Source organism: Corvus cornix, chromosome 2 (genome assembly GCF_000738735.6).
Source record: "Corvus cornix cornix isolate S_Up_H32 chromosome 2, ASM73873v5, whole genome shotgun sequence".
Taxonomy (NCBI): Eukaryota; Metazoa; Chordata; class Aves; order Passeriformes; family Corvidae; genus Corvus; species Corvus cornix.
The window spans coordinates 114,358,359-114,382,240 of record NC_046333.1 but is presented as its reverse complement, the minus strand read 5'-3'; the positions used below and the strand labels follow the sequence as shown (position 1 = coordinate 114,382,240).

Genomic DNA, 23,882 nt, shown 5'->3' with positions numbered 1-23,882 from the left:
AAAAAAAGTGTCTTAGGATATATCTAGTGAATCAATATGCAAAAAAAAAGGTAATAAAACAAAATTAATACTTTTTCAAAATATCTAAACACCTATTCAAAGGACCTAGTTTGTCTTTGCTATTATTCTGAGGGGGTTTTTCTGAACATTTCTGCAACAGTATGAGAAAGAGCCCCTCCTACAGTTTTAGCAGTCCATAACTGAAGGAGTATGATTATCATGATGGTGATCAGCAGGGCAGGTCATCTAGGAGACATCTGGAGACAATTTTTACTGTTGTTAGACCTCTACTAGCCTACAACATGTCAAATATTTCTATCCAGACCAACATATTATAATAAAGTGACTTTTTAAAACAGTGATATATATGCAGTCTTATTTCCCACCCCGCACCCAACACCCTTAATATCAGACACTGGCTTTCAGACTTTTCTCATTGTAAAGTTGAGAGGGGAAAAAAGATGTTACAACACTGAGACAATGCAATTTCAAGTGATTTTTTCAGTATTTCATTTACTTGCTGTTAAAAAACTGGAGGCAGTGAACATAATCAGTCTTTCTTGTCACCTACATAAAACTAACTTTCTGAATTAATAAATAAAACATTGTCTGATCCCATGTTTTGACCAGAGTCGTTTGAAAATACAGCTATCTCTGTGTCCATAATGTGTTTAAAAAATGGTCACTCATTTTTATAAAACCAAGCATAAATTGCACAAACGGATTTTTTGCAAGATTTCTCCACCCACAACTAATTAGTAGTCTAATAAACCAATGCAGGATAAAGTACACTTACCCAAAAATATTTGTTATTGCTAATCACTTGTGAACTGCTGCTTGCAAATTAAAATATCTGAAAATCTCTACTAAAATTACTGTAAGTTGACTCGAGCCAGCATCTTCCAAACATCAGAAGAGTCATGATGTAGTTGCACTCTTGCAGTGGCAGAAATGTCACAACAGAGCAGTAGAGGTGAACATGCTAAAACCCCCCATTTTAATGGTCAATTAATTCCAGCAGTTGATTGATAGTAACCGAGATGAGCACTTGGACTGCACTGTTTTTTCTCCTCACTAATATAAACTTGAGCATGAACCCCACGGTACTAAATGGCATGGATAGACTTGAAGGTAGGTGGCAGAAAATAATATAATTCCTACATACAGCTTCAATCCTTTCTGTGAATCCTTTGGTTCAGACAGAAATCACGATGTACAAAGTCACCTTCTCATCTTCAACTTTCCAAAACCAATGGATTTCCAGGCACACTTTAAAATTAGTATCTCAAACTTACCTAGCTTCCTTTGCTGCAGAGACTGGAGTTTTTTCCCCAATGCATTAATGCAAATGCAGTTGGCATTCAAATCAGAAGGAAAAAAACCTACAAATCACACACAAGTACAGTCAAATGTTCTGTACTCCAAGAGATAAACCAACAGCAGAGATCTGGCCATTCAGCTATGTGACAAGAATACAGCCACACCTGGGAAAAAACATCTTTGGTCCTGGAGGCCGTTTTAGAGCCATTGCGATGGTGAAAGAATCATATCGTATTTGCATTCGGGAAGCATCGACCTAGGGCATGACAGATTTAACTGCAGATTAGTTAGCCCCAAGGGCCACGTGGCAAAGAAGAATGACAGAAACAGCTGTACATTCATTTATTTTCTGGAAATACAAAAAAAAAACCCCAGATCTAGTTAAAAACACATAAGAAACAGGTTCTGGGCAAACGAGTAAGAGGGCTGATGTTGCAAAAATAACAGTAATGACACGCATGAAGGTAAGAAAAAAAATGTAAACATTCCGTTAACACCAGCAGAAAAACAGTTCGAACCAGACCTGGAGCCTGCAGGATAATCAGGATAGTAGCATATTTCCGCCCAGACAAAGTTTGTGAAACTGTCCCGAGAAGATCCAAATAAATTACATAAATAGGAGCGGGGCCGGGCGCCTCCCTGCCAGTGTCCGTGCCGGGCCCCAGCGAGCCCCTCACAAGTCGGGGTAGCCGCAGTAGTAGACGGCGCTGCTGGCGTCCGACACGGCCGACGAGATGGGACCCGCGCCCTCGGGCGACGACAGCGCGGCCGCGGCGTCGTGGCCGCCGAAGGGCAGCCCCAGCTCGGGCTTGCAGGCGAAGCGCAGGTACTGTTCGAACTCCGTGCGGTCCACCTCGCCCAGCAGCTCCTCCGGCGGCAGCCGCTCCAGCTGCTCCCGGCACGGCGCCGTCTCGGGCGGCGGTGACGGCTGCCCCACGGCCCCCGGCGGCGGCAGCGGGCCGCGCCCCGGGCCCGGCGGCTGGCACACCTGCCCGTAGTACGCGTGCAGCGGCGCCGGGCAGCCCAGCAGCGCCTGCAGCGACCCGCCCGCGCCAGCGCCTCCCCGGGCGGCAGGTGCCGCCGCAGCGACGCGCCCGACGGGCTCTCGGACGCCGCCGGGTACTCGGCAGCCGCCGGGTACTCGGCAGCCGCCGGGTGCGGGCCGTAGCCGTAGGGCACCAGCGCGCACTCCTCGTGCAGCCCCGCCGCAAAGAAGGGCGCCTCGCTCTCCGCCGCGTCCAGCGGCGACGGGTCCGGCGTCGGCAGGCTGTAGCCGTCGACGCCGCGCCCAGCGGCGGACAGTCCCGGTAGTGGCCCGCGCCCGCCGCCGCGTAGCCCTGCTCGCCGTACGGCAGTCCCAGGCCCTCCACGCACATCCTGCCGCCGCCACCGCCGCCGCCGTCGCCGGCGACTTCGCTGCCCAGCCCGGGCCCCGCGCCGCCTCCGCCAGGCCGTGCTGCAGGAAGCCGCTCTCCACCCGCTTCAGGCGCTTCACCTGCTTCCGCCGCCGCGGCCGGTACTTGTAGTTCGGGTGGTCCTGCATGTGCTGTACCCGCAGCCGCTCCGCCTCCTCCACGAACGGACGCTTCTCCGCCAGCGACAGCGCCTTCCACGATTTACCTGCACCCACCGACATCGTCAGACCGCCCGCTCGCCGATGCGCACCCGCGCCCGCTCCCCACAACACCGACGCCGCCCCCGCCCGCGGCCCGGACTCCCCGGCCCCGCCCGCGTGTGCGCGATCCTCGCTCGCCCTCAGACGCGACCGCCCGAACCCCCGGCCCGACAGACCACGGATCCCCCCGCTCCCCGCCCCGCACCCTGACGCCCGGCCGGGCTCCTCGCTCTCGCGGATCCGCCCGACGGGACACGCCGCTCGCCGGGACCCCGCGCTCGCCCGCCCGCCCGCGCTCACCCAGCATCTTGCTGAGCTCGGCGTTGTGCAGGTCCGGGTTCTGCTGCGCCAGCCGCTTGCGCTCGTCCTTCGCCCACACCATGAAGGCGTTCATGGGACGCCGGATCCGCGCCTCGCCCTTGCTCTGGCCGCCCGACGGCCCCGACGCCGCCGCGCCGCCCTTCGCCTTCGCCTCGCCCAGCGGGCTCAGCGACTCTGCCCACGGGCACATGGCCGGCATCATGATGGGCAGCGAGCACCGCCCCTGCACCTGGTCGTCGCTGCTGGCGTAGCCCGCATCGGGGCTGCTCATCTCGCGTCGGGTCCGCTCGGGACGCGCTGCCGACCGCCGCCAAAGCCGGCAGCTGCGGCCAGCCCACGGCACACACTCGGCGCTCGGACCCCGCTCGCTGCTGCCGGAGCCGGCGCCCGGCCCGACCCTATTTGAGCCGCGGCGCGGCCAATGGGGCGGCGGGGGCGGGCGCGCAGTCGGACGGCGGCCGTGGCTCCCGCGGCGCTGCCCTGCGGGGCGGCCCCCGCGGCTCCTCCCGGCGCGGCGGGGCCCGGCACCTGAGCGCATCGCGGGCTCCGCCGCGGCCAGCGCTGCCCCCGCCCCCGCGGGACCCGTGCCGGGTGTGGCCCGGGGGACCGACTGCCCTTCAGCCCTGCCCTCCGCAAGGGCAGCACAGACCGACCGGCCCACCGAGGCCGTGCGCTGATGGACATCCTTGAGCGGAGCAGATACGAAAGAGCGGAAAGGGACAGAGTATTTAGAGTTGTGCCGAGATACCCTGTAATACTCTGAGAGGCACAAGCGACTTCTTCTGCAGGCAGATCTGGGATGTAGCTTGGCTATATAACAAGACAAGTCATCATCTGTGCTTCCCACTTCAGCTTCTTACCCTGTCGTGCTAACTGAGCAGGTCCGAGCCCCTGATGCTCCTGCTCTGCCCCCTTCCCTCCGTAACCGACTACCCCGAGGGAACGGCTCGGGAATCCTCGCTGTATTCGCGCTCCTAGCTATGGTGGGCCAGCACCGCATACAGAGAGAGATTTTTTTCCCGTCTGGCTGTCAGTGTCGCTGTCTCGCAGGATCTTCTTGCCGTCAGCTCTCTGTGCTTTGCCACGTGGCAAGTTGGTTTCGTTAAATCACGGCGCGTTCAAAATTAAGCCCACCCTCAGTTTATCGGAATATACAGAAAAGCTGTAAAGACAACACTGTTTGGGTTTTTTTCAAAATAGGTGTTTGGTTTGAGGTGGTTTTAATATTTTTACAACTGTCCTACTGCCATCGTATGATGGCATGAAAAATGGGACGTTCTCATCAACTGTAATAATTCTTTCAATTTCGGCTTTTTAATATTCGATCATATTTTCGATAGTACCACCAACCCTATTTTTCAGCGCGTACCTCGGAAGATGTGTTATCAATGCCATATTTCATGCAGGATGAATGCAGAGAAAGTTTGCCCATAAACGAGTAGTCGCGCGATTTGCAAACCTTGGCATGACCTGGGATGTGTTTCTTGGCGCATTTTTATGCTCCAGCGTAACTGGACAAGCTGAAAGGCACATCTGTACCTTGATACATGAGATCACATCTCATTTGAATAGAAAAGGCGTGAAGTTGCAGGCGAAAAAAAACCACCTCTGAATAAATCCTGCCCTCATTAATTAAGTTTGCTGGTCATTAACGCCCTTTTTTCCCCCTCCAATAAGGCGCGCTTTTCCACGACAGCCTATCTCCGCCAGGTATGTGGGGCGGCCGGGCTGGGCTCCCTCCAGGCATTGCGATAACTCCCGGGTGGGGAGCAGGAGCCGGAGCACTCTCGATAGATTCCTGCCGTCGGAGAACCTCCGTTTTCTCTCCAGCGACGGACATAGGAATTATTTAAGTCATCGTACAGTTTCTTTCCTGGTACCTCCGTGTTCATGTTTTGCTTGAAGTCGAGACTATATAATTCTGTGTTAGTTCTTTGCAGAGAGCAACACTAACGCGAGTTAGTTTGAGTCCTTCTTATTCACACAGGTCTGAAACCCGGAAAAGAGAATGTAAATGCCTGCAAGCTGGGAAAGTTTCGGGGGGCAGAATACTTATTTGGCAAACAATCCATTGGTAATGGTAATGATGTCAGACTAAGTCTGAAATAATTTCTTTCGGACAGAAGTTAATGAATATATATATAAACCCTTTAAACTGCAGGAAGTAATCACAGGCTAGTTTGGGTTGGAAGGGACCTTAAAGATCATCTAATTCCAACCCCCCTGCCATGGACGGGGAGACCTTCCACTAGACCAGGTTGCTCACAGCCCTCTCCAACCTGGCCTTGAACACTTCCAAGGATAGGGCGTCCACAACTTCTCCGGGCAACCTGTTCCAGCGTTTTACCATCCTCATTGTAACCCTGCTTCCCTCTATCTGATATAAAAGGACCCTCTTTTAGTTTAAAGCTCTTTTCCGGTGTCCTATCGCAGCACAGAATAGCTTCTCTGCTCTGTTTTTTGACACGCAAACATACACACAATATAAAAGATCACTTGTATTCCTTGGACACGTATTTTAAATTTCCCTAGGATAAAAACTAGGCAGCTAGTTAACTTGGAGTAGGTTTATTTTAGAACATGTTGGCATCCTCAAGGACAGGGGCGACTGGACCTGTCTTACTAGTGTGCATTGCTTTTAGCGGGCTGTCTTCAGGCCTCGAGCCGCACTGCTGCCCTTCCCGGCCGCCTGCACGGTGGCCCCCTCCCGTTGTTTCAGCCCTCCGTGCCCCGCGCTGCACTGTCCGTTCTCGTTGTTTGGCAGCGCTACAGAGGGACCACCACGGACTTTCCCATTCCAGAGGCTGCCAGGCGGGCGCTAAGGGCGGCGGGTTGGGATGCTCCACCCGCGGGCTGCGCCTCCTGTACCAGCCCGGTTAACCCGGTGACTGGTGCCCGCTGTCCCTGCCCGGAGCACGCTGGGGAGATGAGTACCGAACGTTGGGGCAGGAGACACCCGACCTCCCGAGTTTGCCGTAGGTTTTCTTCAGCAGACACGAAACGGGGCAATTCACAGCTGACCAGGTCAAAGCACCGGCCGACGAGCAGAATCACGCAGCAACAAGAACTGCATCACCTAATTCATTCAGTCACACCACGTAACAACCTGACAGCGTGAGTTTGTCGGGCTCGTCCCCTAAAGCAGCTCTACCGACCCATAGCCATCAGCAGCTCCCCCTAGTACGAGTGACTTCCGAGTAGCAAAAAAAAAAAAGCGGCTTTGAAACGAGTTCCAGAAATAAACACAAGCATGTAATGCCACCCGATCTTCAGCCTTGGGACGCCACAAGCATCTATGGGACCCTGTAATCCAGAATCCAAACAGATCATGGGTTAGTGTTAACAGCAGCGACGTCTGGGTGGGTTTGCAACGCTCGAAGCAGGGAAGGGAAACAAATAACCTACCCCTTTATCTGCAAACGCGTTCGTAACCTGTCATTTTACAGTGTAAAAAGTGCAATCATTTTCTTTTTTTTCTTTAGAAGGTTTGCATGTTGAGGTTTTTCCTAGCGCAACGGACAAAACCGAGGATAGATTTTGCAGCATCCAAAGTAAAGAGAAGTCTGGTGTCAGCAGGAACAAAGGGAATTACGTAGCATTTGCTCTGGGACAAGATTCATATCTTAGATGAAATCTCCTTATGTGGCAGACCTTCTGAGTAAATTATTCAGGGTAAAATCATACACTTAAAACACTAAAATATAGCAGTCTGAGAGAAACCTTGCTGATCAGCGTACTCTCTTAGACACACAGACAGCTGCCGTATTTAAGAGCCTCTGTCCAAACACAGAGAAGGTGAAAGAAATTCCTACTTTTGTAGACGGAAATCTGAAGAGAGCGACTGAACTCTGATCTCGCAGGAATTTAATTAGTCAACACATTACTCGACTGCTTAACGTTAAGGAAACGTGGGTGTGTAATTACTGGGTTTCACAGTTCTGTCCATCGCGCTGGTCACTCGGTGCAGCAGTAAGTGCAGTCAGCCACCCGATGCACATTAATGTCGCTTGTCACAAGGTGCGAACGGCCTGTCCCTGCCGCCCGTGCCAGCTGTGCCCGGGCTGTGGATGGCCAGCTCCTGATCCCGTGCTGGCATGCTAACAGTTGTCAGCGGCTTCTGCCGTCCTTCTCAGGGGCCACTGGGAGAGGATTTATTACAGAACAAGAATAGGGTTGCCACATAAGCTAAATTTGTATACAAGGAGAAATTCTTCAGCAATATTGCTGCTAATGTCTTCTAGCGATTACTGTCTTTGTAGCTGAAAAAGCACACAGCTACAGAAATGGGCAGAAATCTGCTAAGTTAATGTTGAGGGTTTCAGAGCACAAAACCACTGCTTTGTGACATTTCCATCTCCTCTGCATTACCCAGTGTGTTGTTATTCTCACTTCCTGGCTTTCCTGCCACCTGCTCTGTATGGACAAACCTTGAGCTGGCTTTAATTCAGTACCTTGTCCTGAAATCTCTTTTTTCCACATTAGGCCCACTTACTTTTCTATCCATATACTCAAGCAAGAGAGAGAACACACATACATAAATACACACATGCACAGACAGACCACCAAAACAACAACAAAAAAACCCACAAAAAACCCCCAACCAACCGAAACAAACAAAAAAAAAAAAAATAGAAAAAACAACCAAACCACCAACCAAAAAAACTCCGCACAAACAAACAAACCCACCCCGAAAAAAAACCCGAAAACAAAAACGACAAACCAAGCTCTACCAGCTGCAGCGTGACACCAACGTAAGGGACTTGACTGTGTTAAGAAAAATCGAAACGTAACTACAGATTTATTGCGAAGTAATAACAGAGGGACAAAAAACCCCCAAAACCAAACAAAAGACAAAGAGCTGAATATCTTTAGGGCTTTGGGGCATAGGTGATCTCCGTGAACTTCAGAGAGCACTCACCAATCCTGTAGGAAGGGGCCGGAAGGCGCTGCCCGGGTAATGCCGTTGTTTAACTGGAGAATGAGTTTTGGTAAGGTTAGAGAGGGTTTGCAGGTGCCACCCTATCTTTGTGGTTTACTTTTTGGAGTAAACCAGAACCGCGGTTTCCAGGGAGCGTATTGCCGTGGGTGCAGTGCCGGGATCGGAGTGGCAGTGGCAGACCCCGACTCTGACCGAAGAGTGCGGGAGAGCGAGGGATCCAGGAGGCACCTCGGTCTGTGGCACACAGTTGCAGCCTTCTTTCTCCTCAGCTCCCCGGTGCACGTAGCAACTGCCTTCACCGCCTGACAGCGAGAACCTTGGCGCGGAAACCACTTGCGAAAAAAAAATTAATCAGTTTGGGGTTCTTCTTTTAATGTGCCTATTGTCATAGGCAGTCATGGAATGTGAGGAAGGTTTAATGCTTTCAAAAGGGCTACAGGACAGATTTGGGTGTCTGCCATTTAGAATCAGAAAGTCAAGACGCTTTAAGGAAACTAGGTCTTGGAGCGAGCTTCAGAAAATTTTGCTTCATGTATATTGTCAGTGCATAAATCTGCCGTGTTTCAGACATTTTAAAGAAGTTTTAGACAGTTCTTCTCGTAGGGAAGGGCTACAAAAAGAGCTACACATCTGACTAAATGCAGGCGATTACCGCTTCTTAGATCTGAGTCTGCAAAAGTTCTGTGAAAAGGGTTGCTGGAAGATCTGCCACATCTTCACCACACACAGGTTGGCACACTCTTGTGGTGTGTTGGACTGTTGTGCTAGCCAACCCTCTTACCAAAACTGGTATATTTATTTCAATTTAGTGTAATTCACTTCCGGTATCATATATATATATATATATATTAAAAAAAAAAAAAAGTAGAATGTTTTCAACCTTCATTATGAGCCACTTACAGTTTCAAGTCTGCTTCAGGCTTCAGCTGTCTGACAAGTTGGGCTGAAGGACAGAGGTGGGGACCAAAACCTGCATCTAAAAGAAAATGGAAAATGTGACTGCAGTTAAGAAAAGCTTATTGATGATTTATTTAGAAAACCAGCCAAAGTGATTTTCCCACAGAAAGCTGCTAACATGTGAGAAAAGGACAACATTATTTTAATCCTGTAGGTTTAAATATCATAATAAAAGGAAAACTCAGTCAAATATGAAACCACCTCTCTTGCACATTTATTTACTACATTTATGTATCTCTGTTTTGAACATGTACTATTTCTTTCCAAATTAAGGTATCAAGGAAACATATTATGCCCTTGCTCTGAAGTATCCCTCTTTCAGAATTACATCATTTTTGTCGTGTACGTTTTGGAGAGGAGTGAAAAGAGTGACAGGATGGATATTTTAGGTATATTTCTGACAACTGAAGACTGTTTGAAAAGTAAAATGGGAAGATTAAGAAGCTAGAGGGTAGACTATTTTATGAAATATTAAGGGTCTGGATGCCTCTTAATTCAAGACTCACTAATAGTACACAATTACTAAGTCAATTTTTTGCCAGCGAAGCTGTGCTCAAATCTCACTGATTGAGGCAGTTTGCATCTATTTTATCTTTCACAGGTACAAACGTAAGTCTCTTTAATTGTAATTTGAAAACGGACCCAATTTAATTTCCCGTCCTCGTGGAAGACAGGTTAATCAGTGGGCAAGTCTGCCACTTCGGCCCCTGTTCCCTCCTCCCCGGGACTCAGCTTCACAGCTTTATCTTAGGAAGCAAACGACCCAGATGACTGTTACCTCCTCCCCCCGATGTAAACGATAGACGTAATTAATTTATCAGTCCCATCCCACAGCCGGACTTAGTACTAAAATCTAAATGAAAATGGCTTTTCCCCTCCCAAGTTTAATTGCAGGGTGCACATTTCTCAAGCACAAAGATATTTCTACCTACAGACACGATGACTTAGACCAAGGGACTTCTTTAGGAGAGAGGAGGTAAGATTCTGGGAAGCAGGGATGAAGGTGCCGCCGTGACAGGATGCCGAGTGGGCCGCTCCCGGCCGGCCTCTCCCGTTGGAGGCTCGTGTCGTAATTTTTCACCTACTTTAAATCCTGATTTACAGCTCTCGTTCTCGGCAGAGGAGGTCTGATATACACTCCCACCGCCACCCCCGCCCCGCACAGCAGAGCAGCTACAGGGCACGAAAGATGTTCTCTCCCAGGAGGTGCTTGAACCAGCGCTCATCCGGCCATTCCAAACAGGCGCTGTTCTAAATGGCATCAGTGTGTCCATGCTTCCATTAAAAACAGAACAAACCCCAACGTGTTTCAGCAGGCGCTTTCGTATAGACTTTTTACACTTCAAACATAAAATGTGTTTTTTTTTTTTTTAATTTAGTCATATTAATCAACTCTATAAGAAAGCACCAGTAAAGGAGTAAAGTGAACAAAAAAAATAAACCAGGAGCCTAGAGTAGGCAGTTATAGAAGGCTTAAAATTTTCTGAATTTACTGAAGGCTTTGCTTTAAAATTGGAGCAGGAGAGACATAGGAAGACTATGACTACCGAAAGTGTGAGAGGACTCAAGGCTTAGTACAAGGGACACTTGCAAAAGTAGTTTAAAAGGCAGTAACAATCAAAGGACAATAAGACCTCTTGGAGGAGTTATCAGAGACCAGTTTTATTATTTTCCCTTTATTGTAAAAGTGCAAAATTATTCTGTACAAATCCATCATATAAAACCCAGCACTCTGTAAAACATACAAAAGCATACGGATCTCTAACAAGATCTCAGAAATTATATTCTCCATGTGCCACTAGTATCATGATTCCACAGCAGGAACAGTTTTACATGTCACTGTCGGACAGTGATGGTAAGACCGGCCCCACCTAGACAGCGAGAGGGCACATCACCTTTTAAACCTCGAGCAGGTCACGGATACCCTGTCAGTTCTCAAGATCCAAATAAATTACATAAATAGGAGCGGGGCCGGGCGCCTCCCTGCCAGTGTCCGTGCCGGGCCCCAGCGAGCCCCTCACAAGTCGGGGTAGCCACAGTAGTAGACGGCGCTGCTGGCGTCCGACACGGCCGACGAGATGGGACCCGCGCCCTCGGGCGACGACAGCGCGGCCGCGGCGTCGTGGCCGCCGAAGGGCAGCCCCAGCTCGGGCTTGCAGGCGAAGCGCAGGTACTGTTCGAACTCCGTGCGGTCCACCTCGCCCAGCAGCTCCTCCGGCGGCAGCCGCTCCAGCTGCTCCCGGCACGGCGCCGTCTCGGGCGGCGGTGACGGCTGCCCCACGGCCCCCGGCGGCGGCAGCGGGCCGCGCCCCGGGCCCGGCGGCTGGCACACCTGCCCGTAGTACGCGTGCAGCGGCGCCGGGCAGCCCAGCAGCGCCTGCAGCGACCCGCCCGCGCCCAGCGCCTCCCCGGGCGGCAGGTGCCGCCGCAGCGACGCGCCCGACGGGCTCTCGGACGCCGCCGGGTACTCGGCAGCCGCCGGGTACTCGGCAGCCGCCGGGTGCGGGCCGTAGCCGTAGGGCACCAGCGCGCACTCCTCGTGCAGCCCCGCCGCAAAGAAGGGCGCCTCGCTCTCCGCCGCGTCCAGCGGCGACGGGTCCGGCGTCGGCAGGCTGTAGCCGTCGAACGCCGCGCCCAGCGGCGGACAGTCCCGGTAGTGGCCCGCGCCCGCCGCCGCGTAGCCCTGCTCGCCGTACGGCAGTCCCAGGCCCTCCACGCACATCCTGCCGCCGCCACCGCCGCCGCCGCCGCCGGCGACTTCGCTGCCCAGCCCGGGCCCCGCCGCCGCCTCCGCCAGGCCGTGCTGCAGGAAGCCGCTCTCCACCCGCTTCAGGCGCTTCACCTGCTTCCGCCGCCGCGGCCGGTACTTGTAGTTCGGGTGGTCCTGCATGTGCTGTACCCGCAGCCGCTCCGCCTCCTCCACGAACGGACGCTTCTCCGCCAGCGACAGCGCCTTCCACGATTTACCTGCACCCACCGACATCGTCAGACCGCCCGCTCGCCGATGCGCACCCGCGCCCGCTCCCCACAACACCGACGCCGCCCCCGCCCGCGGCCCGGACTCCCCGGCCCCGCCCGCGTGTGCGCGATCCTCGCTCGCCCTCAGACGCGACCGCCCGAACCCCCGGCCCGACAGACCACGGATCCCCCCGCTCCCCGCCCCGCACCCTGACGCCCGGCCGGGCTCCTCGCTCTCGCGGATCCGCCCGACGGGACACGCCGCTCGCCGGGACCCCGCGCTCGCCCGCCCGCCCGCGCTCACCCAGCATCTTGCTGAGCTCGGCGTTGTGCAGGTCCGGGTTCTGCTGCGCCAGCCGCTTGCGCTCGTCCTTCGCCCACACCATGAAGGCGTTCATGGGACGCCGGATCCGCGCCTCGCCCTTGCTCCGGCCGCCCGACGGCCCCGACGCCGCCGCGCCGCCCTTCGCCTTCGCCTCGCCCAGCGGGCTCAGCGACTCTGCCCACGGGCACATGGCCGGCATCATGATGGGCAGCGAGCACCGCCCCTGCACCTGGTCGTCGCTGCTGGCGTAGCCCGCATCGGGGCTGCTCATCTCGCGTCGGGTCCGCTCGGGACGCGCTGCCGACCGCCGCCAAAGCCGGCAGCTGCGGCCAGCCCACGGCACACACTCGGCGCTCGGACCCCGCTCGCTGCTGCCGGAGCCGGCGCCCGGCCCGACCCTATTTGAGCCGCGGCGCGGCCAATGGGGCGGCGGGGGCGGGCGCGCAGTCGGACGGCGGCCGTGGCTCCCGCGGCGCTGCCCTGCGGGGCGGCCCCCGCGGCTCCTCCCGGCGCGGCGGGGCCCGGCACCTGAGCGCATCGCGGGCTCCGCCGCGGCCAGCGCTGCCCCCGCCCCCGCGGGACCCGTGCCGGGTGTGGCCCGGGGGACCGACTGCCCTTCAGCCCTGCCCTCCGCAAGGGCAGCACAGACCGACCGGCCCACCGAGGCCGTGCGCTGATGGACATCCTTGAGCGGAAGCAGATACGAAAGAGCGGAAAGGGACAGAGTATTTAGAGTTGTGCCGAGATACCCTGTAATACTCTGAGAGGCACAAGCGACTTCTTCTGCAGGCAGATCTGGGATGTAGCTTGGCTATATAACAAGACAAGTCATACGTGCCTTACACTTCAGCTTCTTACCCTGTAGTGCTCCCTGAGCATATTTCCCCTTGTAAACCCATGAGAGATGGTTCGAACCTCGTGAGACAGTAGGATACTGAACCCGGAGTAAAGCCTATGATATATAACGTATCCCACTTTTTCATACTTCCTAATAAAGCAGACAGTGCCTGTCAAAAAGAGTAAATACTTATTGTATGTAGTTGTTATTAAGTTGAATTTTGCAGTACGTATTGCTTATTGCATTGCGTTATCAGGGTTTCTCTGATTTGCCCAAATGAATAAACTGTAAATACAAACAGAGGTTTGAAAAATGTCCATTACTTCAGAATAATCAGATATTCTATCTCAGTACCATTTATGGTCTCCTTTGGCATGCAAACTAATGTAGAATACGGCATTTTCACGGACGCTTTGGTTAATATTTGCATTGTTATGTGGTGTGCTATTAAATGCATCAATGCCTATTTGAGAAACTGCTCAGCTTTAAACTGAGGATCAAAGGGGTTTATTTTGTTAACGACACCGTTGTTTCGGTAGCCACTTTGATCAAATAAACCAATATTGTAAGAATTCTCGCTGAAATTAAATGAATGGAGCCAGAATCACCATTAGCATATTCTGATACTGAATTTCCTGTTTCGCACAACGTAAAGCCTGCTCCTTTACACTTGACAGCCAGATATCCTAAAAAGAAGAAGATCGCAGAAGCGGACAGGAGCTGCCAGGCACTAACACCGGCGAAGACATTTTCGAGTCATTTTTACATTTAGCTTTCTGCTCCCTTCTGTTTTTTAGAGATTATAAACAAGCTGTATGTTTCCAGCACTATGGTATAGCGTATTTATCCCTATTGCAAGGAGTCTAAACTGTTACCAAAAGACTGATACCTGCCTAAAACAAATCAGAAAGTTTTAATTTTCTTTTCCCCCGTTCAAACACTCGCTCTAGAACAAAAAGAGAGGCAGCGATTCAAACAGCCCTGTTTTTTCTCCATATATTACATGCCGTAAAAAGCAGCAGAGGTGAAAACAGTGATTCCCACACATATGTATGTTTAAATTAATCTCATACTAGTATATAATAACACCATTCTTGCAAAAGTATTATGCACGTAGAATTGATTGTAAAATAAATTAACTGGGACACTGCGCTTGCAAAGCCGACCGTCAGCCCAGAACCGGCGATAACCAGCAACACTAGTCAGGAATAAAGTGCTTTTTCATTCGTTTTTAGTCCAGCGCATTTGGGACACTACCTTAGGCCGTACCTGGCTAAGGCTGGTGTACTAATGACTTTAGTTTTATGGCTGAGGTTGTGACACTTGCCGACCCGACGTGCCGGGACTCAGAGCTCTCAATCCCAGGCCAGCTGTGCTGAGAAGGGTCACGCACCGACGCACGGCCGATACCCAGAGAAAATTCTGAATTAAGCAGAATCCGAATAGTGTTTAAAGAAAACTCATGCAGGAGGAAAGCGTGTGTATTTTCCCCTGCAGATAACAGAATACTCAACTGAGGGAATAAGCAACATGACTTCCAAGCAAAACAAAACCCAAGTAGGTAACAACGCTCTGCTCTGAGGGAGCGGGTCCTTTTCCAGTGGTTCCCAGAGCAGATCCCAGCTCGCGCCTCATTACTGGCTCGGGCAAGCCTAACCAACTAAGGAGTTTAAGCCGTAGGAGAGAGTATTACCTTTTTTTTAACCAGTTGATCTTGTTAAAACGCCAAAGTTTCCCTTTCACTCTAGTTAGCAGAAACATTTTCGTGAGCCAAGGGAACAAATCCCGCAGGGGCTTGTACTGAAAAAGTTCAGCGAGTAGAGGGATTGCTTGCAAATGAAGCTTACAGCAATTTTTTAGGGCTGCCACTTTCAGCAGAAAAGAAAATGTTTTTCTATATAATGAACATGAGGTAATAAACTAAGCAACTGTAGTTGACTTTATTCGGGAGATTTGTTGAAACCGTTTCTACAGCTCACTGATCTGGGATCAAAGAAAGAAAGGTGTGTTTTGAATCTAAGCCGAGAAAGTAAAAGCTCCCTGGTTTGTACAGAAAATGTTGGCAGTTTGTGACCCTTCCTGTGCCCCTGGCGTCATAGACAGATTGTCTCACTTCTTTTCTAGCTTTTTGTTTTGACTGTGTAGGCATTTTCGAATTGTAACTTTAAAACACACAGCACGGCGCTGCTCCTCAGTCCAGTCGCGCTCTGTGCTTAGACCTCACTTCCCCGCAGCGTTTAATAGGGAGCTTCTTCTGACATTCCTGAAACCTTCGTGGTCGCACGACTCCTGGGGTCATTCGTTAACTTTCCCAACCTAACAATGCCACCGAGAGTTCATCCTTCTGATTTATTGACCTTTTAAACCCGCCGGTACACAGCGCGGGGGCGCGGAGTGGGGATCCTCCGGCGAGAGATGTGTTTCTATTTCAGGTCCATTACAGAATGCGGTGTTGGAAGTGGTGCTCCCAGCGTTATCAGAGCCGACCACAAATGCCACATGAAAAGCAGCAAACATCCGGAGGGTTTCCTGCAAATCGAGCAGTTTCCCAAGACAAGAGCCTTTTTAAAAAACGTGTATTTAAAGGCAGCACACTTTGTCTCTTTAAAGCAGTTCAAAACCACTAAATGAAAGCAGCCCAGCCCGACAGCGCTGCATAGTGCAAGAAATCTCCCCAAATGAAAATTTTTCGGGACTTTCTGTTAGGGAATTGAGTGTATTGCAAAAGCCCTGGTCAGGAAGGACCCACTATCGAATGGAAAAAATCAAAACCCCAAAAATGAAAAATGTCCCTTTCAGAAACTCTAACTATGGAAACACCATTAATTACTTTACAGCAAAGTAATGGTCCCCAGCATCTAGAAAGTTACTGCTTCGCCTGCCTCACTTTAATCTGCAAGCTGCTTTCCAGCAAATGCACACAGACCTGCGGAAAGCTTGCGGCTCACAACTGCCCTCAGTATCCGAAGCGGAGCCCCTTCGCTGGAATCACGTCCCATCGCCGCGGGCCTGGGGACAGGAAATTGGTTATGGGACTGCGCGGCCTCGCACAAGGAGCTCCCTGCATCTGTGCGCGGCTGCTTTGGGGGGTGTTAAGCAACGGTGTACCCGCAATTTAGGACTGAAGGGCGTCCGGCGGGGGGAGCGGGACGTGCGCTACTCCCATTCCGAGGTAAGAGCGCTTTCGCCTCCCGGCGGACACGAGCGGGGTCCCCCCGCCAGGCGATGTGCCCCGGCCGGCCGGGGGCGAGGCTGGGACCCGCTGCTGCCGCGCTCGGCCCTTTCCCCGGCGATCCCGCTGGCTCCCCCTCGGGACGGGCCGCTCCTCCGCAGCCCCTGGATGCCGAGTTGAAGGGGAAAGTCTGAAAGCGGCTAGAGAGAAATGTCATGCATTTATCTACACGGGGGCCCCGGGCTCTGCAGCGGCCAAACACCCCCTACGGGATCGTGCAGGGATTGCGGTGTTTCCCCTTGGGCAGACTCAGCCCTGGATCTAGCGAACGCACAGGAGAAAGGAGAGCCGTGGACTACCGCCCTATTTCTCTCATCCTTTCTTCTCGGTGCTAAGAAATACGTCCTTTACACATATCCACACATCTTGCTATCCATCGTTCTTTCAGCTACGTAGTGCCATGTACCATGCCCATGTCACTGCAGTGAAGGACGGTCGGAAAACTTCCTAGTCGGAAGGAAATGGCTCTTCAATGAAGTTATCGAGCGTTAATGTTGAATTCTGACGGTACACGTCCTGGAGGACCTGCGGAGCAGGAGAGAGCCTGGACCATGCCTTCTCCCAGGAAGGGGTTAACTCTCGCCGACGGGACTGCTTGGGCATGGCTCTAACGCGACTGTAACACCTTCCCTGCCCCCGCCTGAAGGCAGAACCCGAATGTATGGGAGCCACGGGGAAGCGGCATGTTTAACTGACACGAGTGCTAGGTACTTCTGTAGTACCTCTTCCAGATAGACAATATGTGGGCACAAGCAAAGTTTGAATGACACTGAAATAACATTATTTTCATGAGGAAAGCATAGAAGGGACACTTTTCTCAAACTGGTAACAGCATAATCTAGACCTAAGTCTCATCACCCTTTATATTAATAAATTTACATACTCCTTTAATATAAAGAACAATTATGAGACTAATATTACAGACCTGTTGCATATTCCTTTGTAAAACAAAATTTCAATAGTTTGGTTACATGGGTTCCCAACTTCGTTCTGGTTTCAGTGCCCTTTGGTTTGAGAACGAGTTGCATAAGACCACGAAGCAGTACAGTAGCTGGGGTCAGTTAGAACTCCCCTACACCTGAATTTCCAAGAACAGAAGTCCTGTTACTTTTAATAGATAAGTATATACAAGTTATTAAATAAAAGGGGGGAAAAAAGGAAAAAAAAAAAAAAGAATGCTTTATACAATGCTGGAGCCACTCCAAAAGTTCAGGGATCTGATCTGGCCAAGGCAATTTGGCCCAGCCTCTGTTTGTATTTATGCTGCTTTTATGTCAGTGGAGCTACTGCTAACTTGTTCTACTGTAAGATTTATTCTGACACACTAGATATCAAAGTGATGGACTAGTCAAAGACAAGTCATGTAACTGTAGAATTAAAAAGCTGACCCCAGTTACACTGAAGTGAAAATAATTGCTTCACTGGTATCACTCAGCTCCTAGAATACCTTAATAAGGCCAGAAGAATGAATGTCAGAGATATTCTCTAGAAGGTGGGTTTTACACTGTATATAATGCTATTGCAGTCTTGTAATACATATCTATACATTGCTGTATTTAGTAGGCAGCAATATTTTACAGTCATTTCAAAGGGTGAAGTTTGTTGTTGTTAGCCAGAATAAAAGTGTTTTATTATACAAATGAGAAAGTAGCTGGGCTTGGGACTGGGCAGTTGCTTCCAACATGCCAGTTACTCATGGTCACAGAAGAGATAATCTGTGATTTTAGCATATGGAAAGAGTCCTATGCTAGCTGTTTTGCAGAAGTAAGTTAGAAGTACTAATAAAAATACTAAATGAAGACTAAATCCAAACATCAACAGCTTGCCATCTGCAGTTCTGATAAATCAGCAGTGATGAACAGGTTAGATCAGAAAGAAACAACACTAAAGATGAATAAAACCTTTTTCCAAAATGGACATTATGATACATTTATTTTAAAATAAATGAATAATCCCTGAAATTAGAAACAATGTTAATGTTGTTTTAAAATAGCTGTTCTGTTACCTGACCAGAAAGGGTATTCTCTATAAATAAAACATAGGAATACAAAATTTGATATTGTTTAAGGTTTTAATTTTAAAATGTGCTCAGTGGAAATGCTCTGGATTTTCATCATATCTTTGCAATTACATCCAGTGGCGAAGTGCACAGATGACACTTGACATTTATTTAATCAAATAAACTACAAAAAGAAAAAAAGCCTCATCAGGCAGTTGGAAGGTTTGAGAAATTGTTTAGTTTAATTTCTTGATAGCTACAGCTGTTTTGTTTTATATTTGTTTTCTTTGAGTACCTGTGCATAAAGTGAATTTTAATTTTCATGTTCATTGTTTTTACATTAGTTCATTAATATTAATTCAAATACCGATTAGTTTCCATTTAAATATAATTTGAAGTTGCAGATTATAATAAAAAGACATCTATACATCTTCCAAATCCAAAGCAGTCAATCTGATGATGTTTCTAACACTACCACACTCACAGTACTTTCACTGACACACATATGCTTGCTCTACTGGGCACAATGAAATCTACAATTTCTCTGCCTAGAACAATTAATATTTAGAGTTCTGAACACCTTTGACTGCCACTGAGCTGTGAGAGAGAATGAAACAGCTCCTCATGGGATCATGCCTGGCACAAAGAATAACAACATAAAAATGGCAGCTAAGCTCCACAAACCTCCAAGCTAAGCTGAACAATGCAGGTGGGTGGTTTTTTTGATCCAGTCATTATTACCTGGGCTTGAAGTATGTCCAGAATTGCCTAGCTGCAGTTCAGCAGTCACACCTATTTCACTTGCTTGGCCTATTTCTGTTTGAATAAAACCCAAGGCTGAAAGTCCCCTTTCCTCCTGCTTTGTCCCCTTAACATCACCTTTTTATCTTCACAACACCCTTTGAAGGGTATTTACTGAAAGGATGAGAGAGCGGTTATCACACAGAATGGAAAACTTAAAAAAAGAAGACCAGGAATTTCAATAAACTTTCTCTGTAGCTAGATCAAGGACTAGAGATCCTCACTCCTACTGCAAACAACCTGCAAGATCTAAGACGATTTCTACCCAGCTATCTCCAGTTTACCTGTTCCATTAAGATAGGATGCCTGTTTAACTGAGTTCTATATGTAAATGTTGCATGAACATTTAATTTAGAAACCTTGCTTTAACGGCCTTTTCAGGTTTTTAAAATTTAGTCAAGTCTTGTTTAGGAGACAGTTTGTGTAGAGCTAGGTGCACAGTGTCAACAGACCTCTACCATTAAAGCCTGGAGAGGTTTGAAGAAGCAAGGTGGATTACTGTAAAGCTTTAATTTCTGGGTTTACATGTGTGTAAATACACTTGCCACAAAAGGACAGCACATTCATGCTTCTTTGCTTCACATCAGTGTCCTGCAAAAAGTAAAGGTAGTAAGTCACTCAGCACAGGATAAAAGGAAAAATGCCTAAGAAATATTAACCAACCACAAAGGCCAGAGTTGGAACTGAAGCACACCAAAATTGTCTGACACAACAGAAATACCTAACTTTCCATGGCCATCTCTTTGCAGCAATCTTCTAGCCTTCCCTCCCAGCTGGTGAAAAGTTGCAAGATTTATGTTGCAAGCCCTCTGCCACTCCAGGAAATAAGGATGACTAGTGTTGACAGTTGCTAGGAACACATTATATGTCAGCACACATGAGTGCTCAAGTACCGTGAGAGCACCGTTTGAAAATAAAATCTGAACTAAGACAACCCAAACCACGAAGGTAGTTCAGTTGACAATCACTCACCAATCACCAGAGGGAGCCCATTTTCCCCAAAAGCCAACATTTGTAGTACAGTCGATCTGCTGGGACCTCAGGACTACCCCGCTAAAAACTCTTCAGCTGCTGGGAGGAGTAGCTGCCAGGTAAGGGAGCCACACTGACACACTGTGAGCAGGAAAGGACAGAGTGTAAAGGGTTTTTGTAGCTGCTCGATTAGTACTTTCTGCAGCACAAAATGTTATTTATTGAAGAAGTTACTGCATTAGACTTTCAAATGGGATGTGTCTGAGAAAAATGTATTAATCAGTGATTAAGAAACAAATCAATACACAGATTCTTGCAAGAAAACTATTGCTTTTTCAATAGAAAAATAAAATTATTTCAAAGAAAGACCCTTCTCACTTTACCTTTCCTCAAGGGGAGAACCAGCCTTCTAATATGTTAGCGTATCTCATACATTCTTTAAAGTCCAATGGAAAAACTTAAGTAATATAATTTGCATTTCAACTAAGCACAGAATTAAGTCTGAGCTCATAGCTAACACTGGAACATGTCCTGCTCAGGAAGGACCTGCAGCTCCTTCCAGGGTCAGACTGTGTGTGCACACAATGTTTGGAACAGGGCATGATACAGAGGTCCCTTGGCAGCTTTCAGAACCTGACAGAGTTGTAAAAGTGGGGGTTTTGTGTAGCTAGGTGGTTTGGTTTTTTTGTTTTGGGTTTTTGTTTTTGATTTTTTTTTAATCTTTGGCCCTGGAAACACAGGATCTGTTCAACAGCATAACTCCCCTGCTGCCGATCTAAACAGGAAAATCTTGCTAGTGAAGACATAGTTACATCAGCAAGCATGTGCTTCTGGCACTAGAAGATTACCTACAGTTTCATACCTTCTGGTATCTGTCCTTTTTTTTCCTTCAATATAATGAAATATTATTAAGTTACTACTTTTGCTTCTAGTATCTTCTGTGTTCTTCATGTTTGTTTCTTAATCACTGATTAATACATTTCCTCAGCACTTTTCAGATACTGTGAACCAGCAGTCAGTAGATGCCACAGCACAGACCCGAACTACTGACAAGTAAAAATCAAGACCTATTGACTATTTCCCTTCCATAGAAGGCATATCTGTGAGTGCAATCACTTTTAAAATTTCCTTTTCAGTTTTGCAATAGTGCAGCCACACATTTTTTGCTACTTGTCAGATGAATTCAATAACAAAATCTAAGCAACAAAAATTTAATCTGGGTAAGTAATAGTAGTACATATGCTGCTAATTAACAGCTGTCCAATTTTTTTAAAACCAATTCTTAGAATTTTCTTTGCAGCCTGTATCTTCAGAAACATCCTGAAATACGGTCAACTGATTTTTATTTAAAGATGTGATTACAGAACTAAGGCTGGCTCTATCACCTGTCTTTGGAAGGGTTCCATGTTAATGAGTACTCACTGGTCCTTCATAGATACTGAACCCCAACACAGCACTGGCTAGACACCAGCCTATCAGAATTTCACTTTGCATCAGCACCAAATTAATCTGAAACTGAAACAAGAAGATAAAATAAAGATATTCACTTACTCGGTTACATACAGGAATGAGTATGGAATCTGGGAAATCCCTTTGACAGGTGCATACAGGGTTTATGTCTCAAAAGAAAGCTCTTACTGTTAAGCACACACAAAAAGAAAATATATTCAACAGGCAATTTTTACAATAAAGAGTTAAGTTACAGATCTTTTGGTGGTATGATTACTGATTTTATGCATGTCTTTGTAAACCACAGCCTTTTGTTTCATTGGCTCAATGAGAAATTTCAAATTTCCTGTTTCAAAATTTCCTTAAGCAAAACCAAATACTACTGCTCATAGCTACCTGTAAGTGATTAGTAAGCATGCATTATTATTCAAAGAGAAAAAGTACTCAAAACCATTCTTCCTTTGCTAGTGATTTTCAATAAAATAGAAATTTAAGACATCTGTATTTGAAAACTGGTGGATTGTGATATATGTTCAGATGCTGTCTCAAACAGAAGCAGAAGATTACTTGCACAGGCTTTGCAGAAATACTTTCCCAGCTTTCCCTGTACTTTCACATGTTGAATTGATTGGATTAAAATCATAGTGATGAGAAGAGGTATAGGACATGTATTTTTTCTTACAGTGCTATAGTAAAACACTAAGAGGATTTTAATATAGTTCTCTAAGCAGTGGGTGTTTAGATAGCTACAATGGCACAGTTTACAAAAACTTCAAATGTAATGCTGAAGTATCCAGATGTCCAAGATGTATACGTAATTAGGATTAAAACAAACCCCTCTGTTATACAGACAAGGACACAGACTGCTGATTATTGGCTGCTTTCACAAAGCACAGATTATTGCTCATTTTACCCACACAACAAGAGTTTATAGGTTCACATACATGTATTGTGATTTCATGCACAGAATAGTCATGCATTAAAATCATTATTTATATAGTTGTAGGTCAGAATCTACCTTACAATACTGAAAAAAGAGGTGAATAGAAAGACAGCTGTATGACAAAATTTCATAGAGATACCAGCTCTGCAAATACTAGTGATAGAACTTAATAAATAATTAATTATATATATTTTAACAGAAAGAATTTAAATAATAATGTGGATTAAATACAATGCTTGGCACCAGAAGTAATTTGGACATATCACTGGGAAGATCACAAAGTGTTCAAGGTTGCATTTTAAATTTCCAGCCAGAATCAATATATCTCTCCTAGCTGCTTTACAGGTGCTTTACATTCACTAGGGAAAATTTGCTTTCAAGAACTAATTATTATCCACTGGTCTGGTAAAGTAATTAAAAAATGGATAACCAGCTTGAATCTTAGAAGAAGGGCTGGTTTTGAGGTTAGTAGTATTAAGACAGTTCTCCAGAAAGTAACAAATCAAAATCAATTCTATAAATTCCACAACAACAGACTATTAAAACCCTAAAGTTCTTGATTCCAAATGTTTAAATGCTTTTTTTTTTTGTAAACCTAAGAGGAGGAGCTCTGGCCAGACCCTAGTTCCATGGAATAACTGCACGTATAACAGAAGAATGATCCAGGAAGGAAGAAGCTGACTGCTACCATTTCAGAAGATTTTCAAGGGTCTAGAACTGTGCAGACCAAGACCACAGAAGCAGCTGCAGCTTCAACTCTATGTCACAAGTTAAATGGGACATTATTTTAAATGGTCATTGTATTAAGAACTAAGGCAAGACACTAAGGAGATACAACTCTCCTCGAGAATTCCTATGTGGCTGAAACACTAGATGATCTGCTAAAAGTGATGTTTATCAGTCCTCTGCCTACTGCTCTTACCTTGTAACTAAGGACATTCTGAAAAAAAATTCATGCCTTTTATTTCTAACCCAGTTTTTTTTTTTTTTTAATATCATCTTACTCCAAAGGGCATTTAAATACTATTTTTCATCCAACAAATGCTTTACAAAGATATGTCAGCATTGTCAACACTTTTCCAGACCTTGGGAATTCAGGAGAAACAAATGCTCTACCTAACTTGTCCAGAGTCACAACAGAGCAGAAGGAGGCCATGGATCATGTGCTCCTCCCTTTCCCTTCTCCAGTTTTAAGCACAGTTCCATGCTGAAC

The 23,882-nt window shown here is 47.9% G+C and overlaps 2 protein-coding genes and 1 long non-coding RNA gene across 3 annotated transcripts; 1 reads left to right on the top strand and 2 right to left on the bottom strand.

The window, feature by feature from the left end:
* Positions 1–493: 493 nt before the first annotated feature.
* Positions 494–3,651, bottom strand: LOC120409825 (transcription factor SOX-17-like). The gene is given in 5 exon segments (XM_039550183.1): positions 494–2,394; positions 2,397–2,600; positions 2,603–2,756; positions 2,759–2,940; positions 3,236–3,651. Coding segments are annotated over 5 exon segments (1,233 nt in total). The 5' UTR covers positions 3,528–3,651; the 3' UTR covers positions 494–1,993.
* A 7,138-nt stretch (positions 3,652–10,789) lies between these two features.
* On the bottom strand, positions 10,790–12,830 carry SOX17 (SRY-box transcription factor 17). Its single transcript, XM_039549199.1, has 2 exons — positions 12,415–12,830; positions 10,790–12,119 (listed from the first exon to the last, which is right to left on the bottom strand). The coding sequence occupies exons 1-2, from the start codon at positions 12,704–12,706 to the stop codon at positions 11,170–11,172; spliced, it is 1,242 nt and encodes a 413-aa protein (XP_039405133.1). The 5' UTR covers positions 12,707–12,830; the 3' UTR covers positions 10,790–11,169.
* A 3,112-nt stretch (positions 12,831–15,942) lies between these two features.
* LOC120411844 lies at positions 15,943–18,562 on the top strand. The gene is made up of 2 exons (XR_005604397.1): positions 15,943–16,445; positions 16,894–18,562. It is a non-coding gene; the product is annotated as an uncharacterized LOC120411844 (long non-coding RNA).
* The last annotated feature ends 5,320 nt before the right edge of the window (positions 18,563–23,882 follow it).

Bases quoted from the DNA above. Each gene is read 5' to 3' on its own strand.
- SOX17 (XM_039549199.1), bottom strand. From the start codon at position 12,706: ATGAGCAGCCCCGATGCGGGCTACGCCAGCAGCGACGACCAGGTGCAG. The intron at 12,120-12,414 runs GTGAGCGCGGGC...CGGTGGGTGCAG, and splicing joins CGAGCTCAGCAAGATGCTGG to GTAAATCGTGGAAGGCGCTG.